At 39.2% G+C, this 19,866-nt stretch overlaps 2 protein-coding genes across 2 annotated transcripts in view; one reads left to right on the forward strand and one right to left on the reverse strand.

Moving 5' to 3' along the window:
* lrpprc (leucine-rich pentatricopeptide repeat containing) overlaps positions 1–15,874 on the forward strand; it is a 36,014-nt gene extending 20,140 nt beyond the window's left edge. Inside the window, exons 24-38 of the mRNA XM_055162575.1 lie at positions 2,027–2,151; positions 2,851–2,957; positions 5,731–5,799; positions 5,878–5,968; positions 6,450–6,592; positions 7,647–7,773; positions 7,906–8,032; positions 9,698–9,786; positions 9,859–10,063; positions 11,766–11,893; positions 11,987–12,102; positions 13,655–13,729; positions 13,853–13,937; positions 14,651–14,793; positions 15,650–15,874. Of these exons, the coding sequence (XP_055018550.1) occupies positions 2,027–2,151; positions 2,851–2,957; positions 5,731–5,799; positions 5,878–5,968; positions 6,450–6,592; positions 7,647–7,773; positions 7,906–8,032; positions 9,698–9,786; positions 9,859–10,063; positions 11,766–11,893; positions 11,987–12,102; positions 13,655–13,729; positions 13,853–13,937; positions 14,651–14,793; positions 15,650–15,712 (1,693 nt within the window). The 3' untranslated portion in view covers positions 15,713–15,874. The remainder of the gene's footprint in view (positions 1–2,026; positions 2,152–2,850; positions 2,958–5,730; positions 5,800–5,877; positions 5,969–6,449; positions 6,593–7,646; positions 7,774–7,905; positions 8,033–9,697; positions 9,787–9,858; positions 10,064–11,765; positions 11,894–11,986; positions 12,103–13,654; positions 13,730–13,852; positions 13,938–14,650; positions 14,794–15,649) is intronic.
* On the reverse strand, positions 15,852–19,860 carry abcg8 (ATP-binding cassette, sub-family G (WHITE), member 8). Its single transcript, XM_055162576.1, has 11 exons — positions 19,746–19,860; positions 19,414–19,652; positions 19,204–19,336; positions 18,799–19,068; positions 18,556–18,715; positions 18,395–18,493; positions 17,970–18,169; positions 17,498–17,574; positions 17,060–17,327; positions 16,841–16,968; positions 15,852–16,757 (listed from the first exon to the last, which is right to left on the reverse strand). Exons 1-11 carry the CDS (start codon positions 19,768–19,770, stop codon positions 16,620–16,622), a joined length of 1,737 nt encoding a protein of 578 aa, XP_055018551.1. The 5' UTR covers positions 19,771–19,860; the 3' UTR covers positions 15,852–16,619.
* Positions 19,861–19,866: the final 6 nt, after the last annotated feature.

A 19,866-nucleotide genomic window follows, 5' to 3' on the forward strand; every position in this document is an offset into this window, starting at 1 on the left:
ACCTCACGACCCTAATCTTTTCTCCTCCGTTACACTCCTCTTTCTCAGCTTCCCACTTCAGCCAAAGTCAAGGTCACTCTAGTCTATTCGTTTTAGTTTTTTTACAAGCTGTTGGTCTTTTTGGGCATGTTTTCCCTATGTGCGAGTGTCTAATTGATAAAAGGAGAAAACGCTTCAGAAATTATACCCATGGGCTCCACGTCTGCCTCTGTCTCACTCTCTGTCTCTGCCCACTACCTTCCCTCCTGCTGCCCTATCTGCTTTGACCTCTGTGTGATTGACATGTTAAGTACCCAATCAACAGATTGATGGCAACGCTGTCACAATAGAAGGGATTGAGTGGTCTCTCGCTCACTCCCCCCTTTTTGCTCCACTTCTGGCCTTATTCCTTCCATGTCTTTGAGTGCGTATATTTCGGTTACCTCCATATCACTGCCAGTGCACACGTTTGGTTGGTCCACATGAGTTGAATGGACAGTTTTGGTGTTGGGGGTAGGGGGGAGATGACATGAGACTGCTCAAAAGGTGGTAAGAGAGTTTGCTAATGCTGTTTCCATTTGTAAACCTGTCACGATAATTACTATATTGACTTATTGTTCAATATATGAAAGCTGAAATAATAATTTTTTGTGGTTAATATTTATCATTGTATCTTTTTTTTTTACACCACTGGGAAATTAGTGGTTATTTTTTTGGCTATATGATTAGGTTTAAGGTGTGAAAGGTTTCATTCTGCTGTTTATTAATTGCAGCTCATAATTTTTACAATATTGTAGATTTGGAATAGTCTCTTGGGTTTTTGTGTCAGTGGCATAAATTGGTTGCAATCTTATCATTTATTGTCTACATTTGCTTCAGCAATATATCGAACTTCAATATTTGTTAGTAATAATAATAATGCATCAGTTTTATATAGCACATTTCTGGACACTCAAAGATGCTTTACAGGTCATTGTTCATTCGCTCTACACTCAGTGGTCGTAAACTATTACTGTAGCCACAGCTGCCCTGGGCAGACTGACGGAAGTGCCTGTCAAGGCTGCCAATCTGCGCCATCAGCCCCTCCAGCCACCACCATCACGTACGCACAAACCATTTTCATACTAGGGAATGTGTGTCAAGTGCCATGCCTAAGGACACAAGAACAGTTTTTTGCGACTGGCACCCTCCTGAGGCACCTGATTTTCCCAGCGGTCTCCCTCCAAAGTACTAATCAGGCCCGGCCGTGTTGAGCTTCTGAGATCTGATGAGATCAAGTTTTGACAAGCCAGTATGGCCACATTGTTATTGTGACAGGCCTAGCCATACGAAGAGTTCAATAGCAACAACAGATATCTCTTTTAAATAATTAGATTTTAGAGACATTATCAATGGCAATAATGTATAGTGGGTTTTATCAAGAAAGTGGAATAATACTTTGATAGCAATAAAATACATTTGTCTTTATTATTTTATTACTATATTAAGAGTAAACTACAAGCCTCTTATGACTTTTTCAAATGGCACTTATGTGTTTTTGCAAATGTACTATTCATATTCTGCTAAATTACTCAGTTGAGGGCCAAGGTCGTGGCAGTGGAGTATGAGCTGACAGCATGCCATCAAAAACACAGTTATACAAGACAAACTGTAAGTTCATAGAGAAATTTACATTGAGAGAGATGACAATAAGAAGGTCAGGAAATAGAAAAAAAAACATGTTTAAAGGTTTCTGAAAGGCTAAAGATCATGTCTGCTCCTTTGTCCGTGCTCACGTTCCCCTGTAAAAGCCTGTCCAGATTGGCATAGACAGGTGTGTGGAACTGTGTGCTTGTGGGAGACTATGATGTATTGGGGGCAAAAGGCTTCATCAGCTGCACTTGTGCTGTCATCAGTTCAAAGGCCTGTATTGTTGCGACCGGTCACGGTACTTGAATGCAAGGTCGTAAGGTTAACGCCCCCACGATGCTCTCCTCTTGACACGCTCCTGTACGCGGCTGATTGGATGGAGCGGGCGTCTGACTTCTTTTCTCTGTGTGTCTAATAGTAATGACCTCTCCGGTGCTTTGGACGCAGCCATAGAGTGTCAGCAACGCTACAAACATCTCCCTCGAATCCATGACATCATCGTGGGCCTGGTGGAGAAGGGAGACACAGAACAGCTACAGAAAGGTAACTGCATGCTCAGTGAGGCCTAAACACATATAGCAGGTAATTTAAATCTGCTTTGGGGTTTAAGATTAATTGACCTCTTTCAAAAATGGATGAACTTAAACTTTAGAAAGTGTAAGAATAGAGTTTAGTACTTCTACTGTTACTACTTTTTTCATTTCATTTCACTTAAAAGCTATTGAGTAAAAGGGTTAGGGGTGTTCTGGGCAGGTACATATTAAGAGTCAAAGGGTTGATTTAATCTCTGAGTGAACACCTCTTTACCTGGTCTCCTCTGTGTCATCTGCAACCCTTTTAAAGATTATTGATTTACCCTTTAATTTGGTATGTAGATTTTTGCAAATGCTTAAAGAGCAAAGCAGTTTCAATCAGTAAACATTGAAATCATGATTAAAGGTGTATTTTAAATTGGATGTGCTTTTGGGCACAATGTGGAAAGTTTACATAAACGGCAAAAGTTGTGTTTTTTAACTTTATTTATTAAATTAATATTCAATTTTTTTTATCACACCTGTTTCAAAGCTGCAGAATGGAGATAATTTCAACAACTGTGAAATCAGCTTTCAAATGTTGACCAAAGGAGCTTATGCTTATGCTTGGGAGCCTGTTTCAGAGAAGACTTTGTACAACTTTTTGTTTTTGGTGTTTCGTGCCAAAAACTATGTTAACCCTGCTGATTTCTTTTTCTCTCTGCTTTAGCCATGGACTTTGTGAGCCAGGAGCGTGGAGAGATGACCATGTTGTACGATCTTTTCTTTGCCTTTTTGCAGACTGGGCGCTACCGTGAGGCTCGTAAAATCATTGAGGTATGCCCACTAGTTATTCTACTTTAGTTGTTGATTGTTTCAGTCTTCAAATAATTTTGAATATTAAACGAAAACTTAATGTGTTATCCCAAACTACTAGGCAACCAGTACTGTTATTTTACATCATCTGATCTCGATATTTGTCTCTGGGTTAAATCAAGTCCTTAAGTGCAGATTATGTTTGAAGGGAAAAGAGCAAAGTTGTTGTTCTATCCACCATAAAATGAAATGACCACAGGTTTTGTGAGATTGAGCCTGACATTGGAGCAGTCAAAACAAGGCCTTTGTGTCAGATTAGGATAAGAACAAAACGGAGATCAAAACATCTCCCTCACTGTCCCTTTCTGCTGATCATGTCCTGATATACACTGGAAAAGAAGGATTTGTCAAACCCTCTGAGATCTCAACAGCATGTTATTGTATTCCCCCACTCATGGATTCTACTCCTCTTAATCGTCTTAAATTGTGACATTGACTATACATGGAACCACTTACCTTGACAGATCTACACTATAAATTGATTGTAAACTTGAAATGTCAAAAGAATTACCCATTAGCCATGTATATTGGATATTTCTGTCAATTTGAAAGTATGGTTTTATATATAGTCAGAGTAGCTACCGAAAGCATGCAACACCATCTGCTCTACAATACAAACGTGAGGGTTTTTTATTGTTTCAGTTTATCATTTTGGCACACAAGTGGAGTAAATAGATTTTTTTGTTACTTCATGAGTTTTTTTTTACTTAGCTAGGGATATTACAGTTGGTAAACTAGTAATGATTTTAGGTTGGTTTGGCCACATACCTCCAATATCTTGTCTAAATTGAAACCAAAAAACACCAGTTCTGGATGTTTTTTCTTGTCTATTGGTTTGTAGTCTTTTCTGATTGTCCATTATATTTATACTTGCACAATTAAGACATTTTGAAGAGTCTCAAATTAAAAGCTGTATTAAAGTTAAGTCCTGCACTTCCTGTAGTACATGATTCAGAATATAGTGTTCTAGCAGTTTTGATAGTCCTCTCTATCACTCTAATATTCACGCTGTCACGCATACTTTTCCTCCAAAGGTGTCAAGTGGTAGTCCAGAGTGGAGTCTCGCTTTAGGCTGTGTTTGGTATAATTGGCAGCTGATTAATCACAGCTAATTAAATGTAATGATAGAGAAAGGTGGCCAATTTTGCACTGAATGGTCATGGTTAGGTAGAGGATTGTCAGGTGGCCGGGCCTATTATAGTCTGTGTTGTGATGGTCAAGGTTAGGTAGTATTGCTATAGAGTGGCGAGTCATTATGTGTTTTTTACTGTTGCAGAGAGGGTTTTGCTGTATCTGTCTGAAAGTGTGTGTGCACTAAAGTGGCTCAGTGATTAGTGGAATCAGGAATTGAGATGAAGAGCGTTAAGTGGAACAATATGCAGCCTCTACTTTTTTATTAAATTAAAAGTAAATTGTTATGTAGTATTGTATGGATGGAAATTCTAACATGGACTGCTTTGTTATAGTTTCTGATTCATGGCACATCTTGTATCTGCCGGATTTGTTTTTTTCCAGATTAGGGAGATTTGCACTGAATCGCAAAGATGGAACATGGTGTGTATTTTCAAAACAGTCCCCACAGGAGCCAGCAAGACTTTAGCAAGTAAATAGAATCTAGGCCTCAGTCCCCATAAGAAGATTAGACAGAGCGAGAGAGAGTGAGGGCTGCAACACATTTTAATTTGTCCCTTTTGGCTGGTTAGGTAATAACATAATTCCTCTGCCAGGGACAGATAGAGGGATGGATGGATGGAGAGGAGAGCAGCAGCTGAGATTTGAAGAGAAGGTGGAGGATTGAAGGAAGTGAGGATTGGAGATGTATAATGACGGCAGCCAAGGGTTAGTCAAAGAAAAAGATGAGGCAGGTCTTTACTGAACTTTCCCTCCTCAAGGCACGATGAGCTTCCTCAAAGAGGCCAGCGCGGATTGACCACCGCTGATCCTCGCTCAGATTAACCTCCCAGCAGATCACTCTTTTTTTTTTTTCCCTCAGACAGATTACTAGAAAGGAAGGGATGGGAGATTTCTCAATCCTGGTCTTATTCAGATTGTATCAAAGCCCCATGAGACAGATGAAATTCTGATCACTGTTGTCCATGATAATAATCATCTAGTCAGTCTGCGTATCAAACTAAATCTCAGATACAAAAGCCCACATATCAATCTATGTCAGCCCTTATTGGACGGGTAAGCCCACACTCGGTGAACAAGCGTCTGTGTCCTAAAATTCTTCCAAACACAAGTTGTTGTCACTGACGGTACAAAAGAGCCATGTATAGAAACGCTGTTATTACATTTAATAGATAGATAGATTTTTGTAGTTGTTTTATTCAAACTTCTTTTATGGATAAAGCAATTGAATCAAATATTTTACTCAAATAAAATTTTTGTACTTGTGCAGTACGACTTTCTATTTGCTGCAGGACATACTTTCTGTACTGGTGTTTTCTGTCGATTCTATCCTGTCCACAAATATAACAAAGGTTAAGGTTCTTTCAAAAAATTAAACAAAAAATCCTTTGTCTTGAGAATGGCTAATGTAATGTATCATTATGCTGTCCCAGCAATGAATTTGTGTGTGAATCTTTAATGTGACCTTTTGACTTGTGTCATTCATATTGATGCCATGTCATCCCTGTATATATGACAGCTCGTGTCTGCACAGCTCAAGCAGCTTGGCTCTTGTAGTTATTTATTAATCTCATGTGTCCGTCTGCGTTCTGTTTTCATGAAGACTCCAGGGCTGAGGGCGAGACCTGGACGCCTACAGTGGTATGCAGAGAAATGCATTTCTTCAAACCAGGTAACCCTTAAAAGTAATATTCATGTTAATAATGAAAACAATGGGAACAAATCATAACATTGGTTTATGGGTGCATAGATGGAGGCCTTGGAACAGATGGTAGACATTACATCAAAGCTGTTTGAGTGCGACAGAGATGAAATGTACCATTATGTCCTCCGACTCTGCAGTAAGTTTTTTTTTAAAAATGTATTTATGTTTTTATTGTCTGTTTCTTGTGTAGCATTTATGACTGGAAGGATGCCATCTTGATCCATGTCGGATGGACCTGCAAGGTTAACATGGGGCTAGTGAGAAGTGGGCAGAAGGCATGGTGTGATTGCTGCGGTTGAGAGCAGAGCAGATACCAGTTGTGATTGGAGTGTTAAAGCTGATTGACCATCCATTACCCTCTTCTTCTCTGAACACACACATGCTGTAACACATACACACAACAATGGACTGTGTGTCTCCCAAATTACACCATAGTTGAGGGTCGGTCAGTTGATCAGATTAGTACTTTGATTGGCCTCTCGCAGCATGGAGGGCTTTATCTGAAATTAGCCACTGCTGCAGGCTGAGAGGGCCATGACCAACATTTATCTGTGATGCACAACACAGGTTTGGTCACATTACAATGCTCATTTTCTCATATGCTGCTCTTTTTTCAGAGGACACAAATGATTGGCAGAAAGCAGAAGCCATGTGGACAAAGATGCAGGAGGAGAATGTGATTCCAAGAGAGAGGACCTTGCATCTGTTGGCAAATATCTTGAAGAATAATGGCCAGGAGGTTCCCTTTGAGGTGCCCCAGGTAGACTATGGCTTCTAAATAAGCCTCATCTTTTAAGTACTCATTAGTTTGTTCCATTATTCAGAGAAATAATTGCCACAGGGTTTTGGGGTGGGGGATAATAAAGCAAAGCAGAGAAGGCTCCCAAGAGCTTAGGAGAAGTGTTTAAATACGCCTGAGGTCAGACCTACAGTCATGCAGCAGTAATGTGCAAGTGAACTGTACAGAAACAGAACTGTCAAAACAATACAGACAAATTATTTATTTATTTTTGGCTAACAAAATGTTTAAGTCATTCAAGCAATATGATTCTAAAAAACGTACTAATGCTTAATTAATTTATTCCAAATGATGTAACACCAGAAAAGTCTTTGAAACCCTGATCACCACATGGCCCACCCGCCTCTGCATTTAAGCTTCTGTTCATTACAAGAAGAAAACTGGATCTGAAGAGCAGTCAATCAGAGCAACTCGCTGATGAAAGATATTAATGCCTGATCTGTGTAAATCTGTAATACTAGACCAATTTAGCCAGCAGCTAAATGCCACCATATGGCTGCATCTGGACATCGCATGCTCTGGTGTTTCTCTGTATTTAGAGGAGGAACATAATGGGATGAATGATGACATTTTCTGTATAGCTTTTTGCTTCTCATTTTCTTCATCTTTCCACTCGTGAGCATCCTGTAGCCTGGAGCATGATGAGACGAGAAGTGATTGCTGTAGCCTCGAGTGCTGAACTTTGTGACCCTTGGGACTCCTTGAGTTGACACTACTTCTCTCAGCACACATGCTCTCAAAAACACACATAGCACATACACTTTCCTTCTGCCCCTGGGGTGCCAGACCTAATTTGCCCCCAGCCAATACAACTTAACCCCTCCCCTCAGCATTGTATGGGTGAGCGGGCATTCGGAGGCCAGGGCCTGCACACCCGGCAATAAGCATTGTCATACACAAACACACAGACTCATTCCAGCAACTTGTCTGTAGAAATGTTTGTGGTGGTAAACAGAACAATGTTATATTGTGATAGAAACTTCACATTTTGATTTTGCCAACTGTTGTTTTGAAGACTTGGTATGAACACTCTGCCACTGCACAGAAGACAAAGACGACAGCCCCAGTCTCTAATTCAACTGATAACGACACAGACTATAATGTGAAACTGCTCTCTCTGTGCAAAAAAGGCAAAACCAAAGGTAAACTCCTGTTCATCCTAACTTCATTTCACAGTTACTGTGGTTTAAAGTTACTGTGTATATAATGTTTAGACTCAGTTAAAACCAATATCTCTATATCTATAATCTGTGCTTTTATGTGCCTTTCTCTAGAGGCCTACGGGATGGTCAAAGACATGAACAAAAAGGGGGTATCTCTTGGCCCTGCCTCCTATGATCAATTGATCCGCGCACTGCTGGCCGAAGGAGCAATAGAGGATGCCATGGTAGTGAAAGACATGTATGTATGTCTCGGCAACTTACAGCTTCAATCTTCCCTCTGATTTATTCCCCAATTCAGTTTTCAGTCAATACACAACTACATTACATCGATTTAGAATTTGGATTTCAATCGATTTCTTCTGTTAAATAATGGTGATTACTGTAGATGTCATCCTGGCTGTGGAAATAGAGGACAAATGCAGTGTGTAGTTTGGATTACTGTTCCTGTCCAATGTGCAGCCCCTTGTCACCTCAGGGTGAGACACTCTTCATAAAACAGCAGGATTATCGCTTGATTGTGTGCTAACACAGCCCTGCTAGACCTGAACAACGACTCCCACTAAGCCTCAAGACACACAAGCACAAAATCACATGTGCAGTTTAATTTAGTTTTTCAGACAAGAGAGTGAGTTTGTGCAAAAACGTCAGTCTCCTTCCAATTAGTAATGTATCGTGTGTTTCTGATGCGCGGACGATATCGAGGCTAAGGCCTGGGGACAGTGGATGAAAAGACTGGTATTAAAATGTGAGCTTAGAGCAGTGATCTTCTGTTTGTCTTTTTAGGTAATCTCTTGTCATTTCCTTTATCTCTTTTGTCCCTGACTTTATAACAGACTGGTGTGCTACAAAAACGCAAAGGATATTGTTCCAGAAAAAAAGATGCCTTTTTAATAATTTATGGAAAAATAGGGAGATGTGTAAAACCATCTTTTACACAATCAGTCTATTTACACAGTTCATTTCCTCACAGTGTGAGAAATAATTGTATCAATTTTGGTGCAATGTTCTAACAAGAGCAATGCAATATGAGTGATAACCCATCTGCTGTCTCTGTTTGAATTAGTGCGTGGCTTCCCTGCCTGGATAAAAGCTTAGTTTATCTGCAGGCTAAATGAGAAGTGGAATGAGCTGAGCGCAGAGGCGGCCAAAGATGGAAATGAACAGGAACGAAGATAAAACGATCTAAATGAGACCAGTGTTGAGTGAGGGGAGGAGGGCTAGATGTAATCACATATGAGGTTAATGAAGACGCTATAGGACTTAATTCTTGGAGCAAGCAGGAGGGTGTGTGTTTGTTTTTGGGGTAATCTGAACAGAATTGAGCAGCGGGGCGCTTATGGTGAGATTACCAGATTGTAGATGAGTGGTGATGCAGATGAGAAAGAGGACGCTGGATTCAATGACTAAAGCGGCCTGGAAGGAGCAGAGAGAGACTGCCAAATGTATGTGTGTGTGTGTGTGTGTGTGTGTGTGTTCAGGAAAGCTGCACATGGAAAACCCCCTACATTCATGTTTAGTGATAAGAATTATTTTATCTCAACACAACATGTTTATTAATAGTATGGGTATTTTTCAATGTTGAAAAAGCTGTTCACTGTCACAGCACTGGAATGTATACTTATTTTCATTTTTTACTTATTTACTGGTTAAATTTTTACATACACAAACATATATCAGTGTAATCCCTCAGTCGCCCCATTTTGTTCTATTGTAACACAGGCTTCATTTATAATAATCTGGACAAGATTTAAATTGAAGACTTCTCACCTATCTTCCAGTTCTGAAATGTCTCTTAAATAGTACATAGTAGTTAGAGTAAACTTGGATACTACTAGTATACAGAGACTCGATGTTTGCCTTTTTAATAACGCAGTAACTTGGTCTTTCTCTTTTGTCTCTTTAGTGCAACATCTCACATCCATTCTTTTAAACTAAGTGACATTGCAACAAACCTGCTCATTATTACTCAAAGCAAGAAAGGACAATTGGAAGGTAGGTAGAAACAGACTAGTTTGTAGTGTATTCAAAAACAGACTGATCTGAACTTTTTGCGCTCATTTCCAGATGCTCTTCTGAGTCTTAAGTCTATGCTCCAGGCCAACCATGTGCCCTCTAAACTTGCTGTCACTAGACTGGTGCAGGCCTTGGGCAGTCATGGCGACACTGACAGTATCCGAGAGGTGGAAACCATCATGAAGGGGCTCAATACACCCCTCAACCTGTCAAGCATGGTCTTTATCAACAATACTGTACTGGCACATATCAAGAAGTAAGTACATAATATTAAATGTGTCTTAAGTATTTTGATAAATATTTCCATCCAAGTGTTCAGTATCACATGTAAAGTACAAGGCTTGCATCGTCTTTAAAGGGGCCACATTCTGCTGTTTTCTGATTTTGTTATAATGTTGTTTCCTCATTGTATTTTGTGTCATACACACAAGTTTAACACACAAACCCTGCATATTTAGGCTGAGTTTTTCTCTCAAATGGAAAACACTTTGTTCCACCTTGTGATGTCATGTGGTCATACAGGAAGTGTTCCACTATGTTTTTAAAATCAATATATCTTAAGTGAGAATCATTTGGATAATTTCAACTCTGGAATTTCTATTCTCTACTAAACAAAAGGTAAAAGGTAGCACTTAACTTAAAAACTACAATTTCATGACATCACAAGGTGGAACAGAGCATTTCGAGCTTTGGAGTTGTGAACAGTGCAACAATTCAGGATTAATCAAACATGTGTGAATGAAAGAACACAAGTCCAGGTATGTTTTTGATGGAGAAAAATTTTCTAACATGGCTTAAAGCTCACAAGAGTAAATTTTGCGTAATATAGGAAGGACCTTTAAGTAAAACCACTGAAAGCATGTCATGTTCAAATGGAAAAACAAAGGCAGAGCAGGATTATTCATAAAAGCTCTTAATGTAATAAAACACACCCATCCTCCATCGCTTCTTTGTCGTTTCTCCCACACCAGAGAACAAATATTCACATTGCGCATCAAACTTTTATCGCCGCATTAGCCCTTTTGTCGTCATACAAACTCAGAGGGACATAGGAAGTGAAGAACAGCACAACAGCCTCACGCCTGATTGGCCGTTGTAGTGCGGGCCTGTCAGCTTGAACCTTGACCTCTGGAAGCTGCGCCCTGAGCTGCTCTGACACGTGCGTCCCCTGTGTGCCTGAGTCGGACTGACTGTTTAAGAGCCCGGACGGAAAGAACCACGCCGGACTGCAAAACCGAGCGCCGCATTTAGAGGGGGCTAGTTAAATTATTCAGACGGTCCCATTCTCAACAATCAGCGCAGATATGTTGCCCCACCACCCAACGCACACGCATATACATATACACAGATGCACGCGCCGCTACATGTTAAATATTTATTATAGCTGGTGACGGCAAAGGAGCGAAGACCAAAACAAGTGTTTCTAGACCGGGTGGCCTGATTGTGGTGTTTCAGATTTTTGTAGGGATTTTGTGAGCTTTCATGTGGTAATTTTAGATGCACAAAAAAAAAGTCAGCACTATAACTGGTTACTTATCTCATAATTGCTATATTAAAGGGCCCATAGTACATACCAACATGTCAGGAGTTGCATTCTGTTTCATTCACACATGTTTAATACACAAATGCTGCATATTTAGGCATTTTGAGTTTTGGAGCTGTAGACAGACTAATAATGCGGAGTTACTCAAACATGTGTGAATGAAACGAAACAACTCCAGTTATGTTTTTTAGTAGGTAACAGCATTATAACATGGCTTAAAGCTCAAGTCTTGATAATCTATCTTGATAGAGAATTAACAAAAATCTATTTATTGCAGTTTAAACATTCAAAGTGGTCATTTCTGACTTTTCTGAAATATCTTGTCTTTCATGAAGTAACTGATATAGACTGTATATGAATTAAACTTAGAAACTTAAAAACTACATCTATCAACATGTTTTTGTTTTTTTTTCAGCTGTGACCTGGAATCGGCTGTGGAAATTATGGAGTCAGTTTACAACAGTGACGAAAATTCTTCACAGAGTATGTCTTTCGTCTTCAGAAAAGTCTTAGAAAATGGCAATGACAAAGCTTTTGACAAATGTAAGAGACACGATTTCCTCCTTAAATATCCACTTTATACCACGACTTTATAAAACCATGTTTAACCTTTTAACCTGAATTCACTCAATGCAGTGTGTGCCACGGCCGAGCGACTTGCCAATCACTTTGCGTGCTACAGACCAGCTGCAGACATTTTTCTTCTGCTCCTGGATACAGGCAAAGTGGAGGACGCTAAGTTCATGCTGGCTGTGAGTATGTCTAATCTATAGGTTAAGGGCAATAAGATATGGGTGGGTTTCTTAAAACTCCTATATTACACAAAATTGACTCTTGTGAGCTTTAAGCCATGTTATAATGTTGTTCTCTTATGAAAAACATACCCGGAGTTGTGTTTTGTTTCATTCACACATGTTTGAGTAATCCTTTTTATTATTAGTCTGTCCAAATGCTCTGTTCAACCTTGTGATGTCTTGAAGCGGTAGATTTGTGTTAAACATGTGAATGAAACAAAACTGCAGGCATGTTTTTGATGAGGAAACAACATTATAACATAAATCAGAAAAATGTCATAATATTTTAAAGCTTAAGAGAGACACTTATTAGAAGAATAAATGATTAGTTTCCATCAGTTCTTTGTTATTAAGACATTTAAGACTCATTGTAATTTACATTTACTCCTGAACTAGATCCTTTAGTTTGGCCCTGGTCTGAATAGTACACACACCTTGTACCGTGATACACCTGTTTCATAGACTTTCTTTCAAACATATTTATACTGATAAGTTATACTGGGTTCGCTTTGACCTATATTTCAGTGTATTAAACTTAAGTGAAGCTGAGAACTTTTTTGCAGTAGTGTCAGAACATTACAGCTCCCCGGTGTATTTCTCGGCAGTAAAAGCTAACAATCTTTCTGTTCTGCAGTTGCTAACTTATTTATCCAGCCTCTTTGGATTCATGCCTTTATGTCCTCTCATCTTGAAATGAAAGTACAAAAACCCTTGGCCACATTCACCCATGAGTCTGGTGGGCTCAAATTGGCTTCGTGCTACTTAATTTATTTAACACAGTTCATAGATTACAGCTCAGTGACTTTGCATTGAGCCTGGGGATATGAATATGAAGACTCTCGATGGTTACGAGACAGGAAGATGGGAGATAGATGGTGTAAATGAAAGAGAGGAGCACTGGAAATTGCAAGATCCGTGTAGCGGATGTGCACTTAAAGTTTTTTCTCATTACTGGAGCCATTACTCCTTTTTCAGTTGCTAAATAATTACCCCACATGTCAGACTGAAGTGCACCGTAATGATTTTAACCACTCTGGGCCTTTACCTTAAATGTAAAACAATGTAGTCCATAATATTCCACAAACACATTTTAGCTTGAATTTAGCAAGTAAAATCATTGCAGCACTGTTTTATAGTTTTAACATCACAGGTATCACTGTTTCATTTGGAAAAAGGCGATGCTTCAAAACATGGACATTATTGTTTTGGAGATATGCAAAATATTAGTATATGTCGATAATAGAAAATAGTCATTGGGATAAAATTTTATAAATACATTTGTCAATATCACCCACCCCTACGTTTATATATTTGTTGGCCATATACAACTGGCTATTCAATGACTATATAATTACATATAATGGTAAGTGCAGATGACATGCTTCCTGTGCAGTCCTCCCATCACCCAAAGTGGCGATTCCTCAGTATATAAATGCATTGAGGAAGCATGGGATACATTAAAGTCATATTGCATAAAGATTTAAGTTTATCATTGATTTTTCTCTTATAGCGCTGTAATGCAGTGGCTGAACAGAAGGACATCCTGGTATCTTATCTTTCCAAAAAGGCTCAAACTCCTGGACAGGTAACATCATCACACTACAAGAGCCAATTTTAGTTTTTATTGACAATGTGCATGCATTTATTTATGAGCAGGAATTTTTCTCAGTTTTTAGTTTGAGTTTTCGTAAATGTTTTTTGTCCATAGGTGGGAAAGATTAAAACACTGATGAACCTGATTCCAAACTTCACGGAGAAGAAAGTGCTCTATCCCTACCTGATGAAATGCCACGGTACAGACTATGTTATTACAATAAGTATATTACTCAAGCTGTTGGCTTTTGTGCAGTGAATGGCTGGGTGCTCTGTGTAGCATTAGTGTATGCATTAACAATGCATTAGGTCACGGCTGGTGTCTGAGTGTGTAGGCTCGTTGTAGGATGTTCACGGGTTACCAGAACACATGTTGTCTAATGAGTTAGCCGCTATGGTTAGCCTAGCGTACTAATCGCAACACCAACCTTCACTTAGCTTGTTCGTTTCAAAGTGTTCACTTTATTTTCATCTTTTTTGTTTTTTACTTGTGCTTAACAGATATCATATCTCCACCCACTGAACAATGTAATTAAAATGGGTTGTAGAATTGTTGCTTAAAAAGTTGAGCAGTTAAGCTAAATCATATTATAATATTAGACAGCCCAATTTGCTCTTTTCTTCATGACTCAGGTCCATCAGCTATAAAATCAGAAGGTTCACTCTGGTACAGACTCACCATGGATTTTCATCAAAAAAGTGAACAGTAGCCTTATACATCATGGTTTACTGGGGCCTCATAGAATTACACCAAAACGCCTAAGACATTTTAGTTCTGCTAGAGTCACACAACAAATCACTATAATTTATTTCAGTAAATGTGTCTTGCCTTTCCTCCTTTTTATTCCGTTGTCCTTTGGCAGAGTTGACAGTAGACCAGTAAAGATTGACATTGTACTTTCTGTCTCTGCAGTTATGGATAAGGACTTGGAGTCCGCTAAAGCTCTGCATGAGCAGATGCAGAAGGAGGGAGTGGAGGTGGACGAGCTGTCACTCAAACGGTTGGCGTCTCTGTACCGCCAAGCTGGAGAAACTGCGCCCTTCACTGAACCCCCTGTGAGTGTCTGAAATATTTTGGTGATTTCTTTATTTTAAACAACAACATTTAGGATGGAGCACTGTTCAAACCAAACATTAACAAGTCTGGATGGTTTGTTGGAGAAAATTATGGGAATCCAAAGTCTTACTGGACCGACCATGTGTCAGTATTGTAATTGTAACTTCATTCATTTACCAGCTGTATTCAAACACTACCTACAATAGTCTTTGAGCACAGCTTTACATGGCATATTTTGTAAGTCTCTGTTGTCTTATTTTTGGCCCTCTAAACCTCCGCACTTTGATGTAGCAGTGTCCCCTCAGGGCAGGTGTATGAAGAAGCCCCCTCTTACCTTCACTGCACTCACCTACTGCAGAAGTATAGAGATAGAGAAAGAGGGGTGGAGGAAGAGAGCGGCTGCTGCATAATTCACGCAATGTCAGGATAGTTAAGTGAGCTGAAAATGTATAAGAGAGGATGAAGAGGTGAAAGTCAAAATGGCCACTGTTCTCAAAAGTTTAAATGTTTGAAAACTTGTATAAGAATCTTTACGTTCTAATTTAGGCAACTCCTGAGATTTTCTGGACTCTCGATTACAACCAGTAAATTGTCTAATTACATTGATTTATATGTCCAACCAGGATATTGGCTGAACTGATTTTGTTAATTTTAAACGAGCTCCATAATAAAAATATAGGCTGTATTTTGTTTTCAACTTTGGTGAACATTATACTTTATACATTTATTATTTATAATACATTAATTAGACTGACTGGCTTGGTCAGTTAAACTATTAGAATAAGATTTTTCACCTTTTCATAAAAAACTTGAGAAACTTTTCATATTCTTAACAATTTCTTTTTCTTTTATCAGGAATCATTTAAATTTTATGCTGACAAATTGAAGCTCTCCAACTCTCAGACAACAGAAGAATAAAGACTTTTCCCTCCTGATTCAAACATCTTTTTTTACCTCTCTTGAAACTTAGTATTGTGTAAGTGTGAATGTTATGCTGTCCAATATGTCTATAAAAGTAATGGAGATTAAAAATGTTGAGGCTGTATATACATATTTATGCAAATAAATGTTACAATTGGATAGCTGTCTTCTGTGATTACTCCATCCTCTACCTGCTCTTTTTTTCTGCTCTAACATGAGATATATTTAATTCAATTAAATTGAGATGTATCCAAGTAAAGACTATATTAAGAACGCCGCACAACAAAAGGGATTCATTTGTAATTTATTATATTGATGCATTTTAGTATGTCGATTACTTACTTGCACTTACTTTTACACCAGTGCAAAAGTAAAGTTTACATAATCATCGATCTGAACTTGTACCAGCTTTTGAGACGGTGGTTTACTAAATCTTTAGTAGAATTTTTAGTGCTCCCTTTACTGGCACACATTGTTAGACTTAATATCTTTATATAAACATAAAGATAGTTATAAAAAAGGAGATTAAAATGGAACAAGCTAAATCTGCAGATGGATATCTGCCAATGTAGTGCTCTAATCACTCTGAAACAAGTTTTTCTTTGCTGCAGAACTCTGCTGCCATCCAGTAGCAAACAGTGTTACTGCAACATTGAAAATGTGTGTGTTTCTCATTTAAGTGTAAATGTTAATTTTTTTAAAAGGGGCGGGGGGGTCACCAGTACCATGCACAGCATGGGACACATGGTGCACCTCTCCAGAAGGGGCCAGTAAAGTTTAAAATTGCTTGTGAAATGGCAGCAATATATAAAATATCTCATTTGCTCATTATCGAACCAGTCGAAGGAGCTACTTTTTGTAAGCCATAAAATGTATCAAATGGTTCCAATTGACTTGAGCATTTTCACCAGTCCTGGCTGGACTTCTGCTTGATGTACTTTAGGCATATGTAGTAAAGGACCATGAATCCCAGACAGATTCCCAGGAGCACCAAATAACATGAGTACAGAGGGTATTGGTTCATGCCCATGATTTCTACCACCTGAAAAAAAAACAAAAAAAAAACTGAATGAGTGACCCATGTTCACCATGTTTATTCTTTGAATGCAATGAAGTGTAACTCACTTCTATGCCATCGACCTCAAAGGTGACATTCCCCACAGTGACTGGATACTTGATGCCTCTGAACTGCACCTGAAGCATTCCCTCAAAGCCCCAGCGCACAAAGGAAGCATAGGACAGCCATGACGCCACTGCAGGATAAAGCAGGTATAAATGTATAAAGCCAGGATATTAAAATGATTAATTAATAAATATATATATTAATGTTTTATTTAACCTCACCAAGCCACATATTTTGCATACTGATGACAAAGCCCCCCGTCAGGTAGAAGATGGTGAACAAAGAGTTTCCCATGAAGGCAGAGGTCTGCAGTGTGGGCAGAGCTGCAGCTACAAACAGAGCCATGGCCCGGCTGCAATAGACCATGAGCCACGCCAACAAGAAGTTCAGCAGAAAGCGGGTTGGAACAGTGTTCAGTCCAGCAAGCCAGTAGATGGGTAGACCATAAACCAATGTAAAAACACAGTGTTCTGGCAACTCCCCCAAAACCTGAAAGTGTAAAGAAAAAAAATATTCAAAAAAGTTAACCCCACAAAGCTTAATTATTTTTATTAATTAAATTACTTGGTGGTATAAATTGAAGCTCAAAATACAGTTTCCAGTTTAGAGATAGTGTTGCACTGACCCCTGCTGGACATTATTGTTATTCAGAGGGTTACCTTAGCAAAGAAGTAGGCTGAGACTGCATACAAGCCATCCTCCAGCTCATGGTAAAGCATTGCACGTTCTGAGTGACCTTCAGCATAATTTAAAAGTTAAAAAGTCTGTCAAATGTATTGCTATAAAAGATACAACTGCCATGTTAGTAATTCCTAGGAGTAGTTAATGTGATTGCTTAATATCTCTTGGTGCAATTTAAGCTTTTTGCATATATTTTTCCAATACAGTTTTTCACTACAAATGACAAATAAAATAACATAACCTGACCTAAATAAGTTCTATTACACCTCCTGGGTGTGGTTCCCTAAACCTTGACCTAACTCAATAGTTGATATCTTAAAATGAATATTATCTGCACTTATGTTAACTATTTTATTGCATGTAGTGACAGGAAACTTGGAGAACTTTTGTTATCTCAGTTGATATAATCAATATAAAGCAACTAAATCTTACATTCTTATGCATACTTACATTTAGCTATGACGTCCAGCACCACAGCAAATGGGGTGAGCGCTCCGACCATGTAGAGAAGTGCCACTGTGTCTTGTATGGACAGAGGCTCTGGTCCTGCTCCATAGTAAAGGAACCCGACAAGCAAAGACATGAGGAGGGCTTCAAAACCATGGACCAATATAGTGACCAGGTCTCTGTAGTCATTATACATGTGACGCCTGAAAGAAGGGGTACGTTGCATTTTACTCTACAGTAATATTGTGATAATACAATGGAAATAACATGGTAACTGGGATTACCATGAAATTAAATACAACACATGTGTCCTTGTCCTGTTTCCAAAAGCAGTTACTCAGTTTCAAGGCTTTTACTATGGTATTACTGTACTATAAACTTAAGTGCCAAGTTTACTGTGTGCAGAATATTCTGTAAGCTGATGTTACCTGATGAGTACAGTGAACTGATGAAGTCTCCCTGGTAGTTCACTTCCTTGATTTGTAATTGTGATCAACTCCTCTCCTTCAATATTAGGGCTCACATGTCTATAAAGTTATTAAATATATTATTATATTATTACATATAAGATCAAACAAAAACAACTTACTCATTTCCTTGGAAGGACGATGTACTGCCTCTGTCTGATTTCCACATGTGGTCATCTGTATCTTTCACTTTTTCTTTGAACTGTTCAGCTAAAACCCGGGCCCGCTGCAAACACTCTGCCTCCAACTCTGCACTGCGTCTGTCTATGCTGATGAGATCCACTGGGCATACAATACATAAACAAGGTTAGTAAATACTATACATGAGTAATACTAGAACAGCTTAGTGAAAATACAATAGATACCATAAAAGTCTGACGGGTTGCAGTAGCGAGGGCAGGGGTATCCCAGGGCGGTGAAGTAAGGCACCATGTCGCGCGCAGCACCACAGTAGACCGCAGAGCCAGAGGAGAGCAGAACCACCAGGTCAAAGAGCTGGAAGATATCGGAGCGAGGCTGGTGCACGGACAGCAGCACGAGACGGTTTCCACGGGCCAGCCGGGACAGAGTGATCACCAGGTTATGAGCCGTGAAGCTATCTAAGCCTGAAGTGGGCTCATCAAGAATCAAAATACCTAAAATACATGAATACATGATAGGTATGATATGATTAAATATGCTTTATTTGCATTTTGTAATAATGTTGGCAAAAATCTAAAGGATGTCTGAATGATATGCAGATGTGTCACTGAAAAAGCCTTATTCTTTACCTGGATTCCACAGGAGCTGCACAGCGATGCTCACTCTCCTCCTCTCTCCTCCTGAAACCCCTCTCACATAATCGTTCCCCACTCTGGTGTTAGCACACTGTCTGAGTCTCAACTCGGCAATGACATCATCTACCTGTGATTTAGAACACATCAGCCAGGTACACTTTAACCCCTGTTAATTACATTTAATAACACGTTTGTTTTATTGACCCTCTTGTCCCTCTGGGCCTTGGTGAAGTGGGTGGGCAGCCTAAGCTTGGCCACAAAGACGAGAGTCTCTCGCACAGTCAGATGAGGGAGAAGGCGGTCATCTTGGCGCACATGAGCGATGGTCTTCCTCACGACTCTGGGTGTGTTGGGTTTGCCATTGATGAGAATCTGACCTGAGGTCATTGTACCACCCTCATCTCGACAGGTTATAATGTCCAAAAGAGACGTTTTACCACAGCCTGTGGAAAGGTTTTTGCAGGCATATTAAAAAGACTGATATAGTCTCTGATATTTATAAAATGAAATTGTTCTGCAGGTCAGTTCTACTTTACCTGAGCTGCCAATGATGGCCAGCATTTGTCCGCTGCGCACTCGCAGGTTGAGTTTATTAATGGCAGTCTGTTTGTTCCCTTTGATCTCCCAGGGCAATCTGAACTCTGATAACCTTTCATA

Source organism: Boleophthalmus pectinirostris, unplaced genomic scaffold (genome assembly GCF_026225935.1).
Source record: "Boleophthalmus pectinirostris isolate CB_2022bp ecotype Guang Dong unplaced genomic scaffold, ASM2622593v1 HiC_scaffold_5, whole genome shotgun sequence".
NCBI lineage: Eukaryota > Metazoa > Chordata > Actinopteri > Gobiiformes > Gobiidae > Boleophthalmus > Boleophthalmus pectinirostris.

Excerpts from the sequence above, each read along its gene's own strand:
- abcg8 (XM_055162576.1), bottom strand. The coding sequence starts at position 19,770 with ATGCTGGCCATCATTGGCAGCTCAG. Across the intron at positions 19,069-19,203 it reads GCAGCTCCTGTGGAATCCAG|GTATTTTGATTCTTGATGAG; the intron begins GTAAAGAATAAG and ends CATGTATTTTAG. Across the intron at positions 17,328-17,497 it reads CAGCCTACTTCTTTGCTAAG|GTTTTGGGGGAGTTGCCAGA; the intron begins GTAACCCTCTGA and ends TTACACTTTCAG.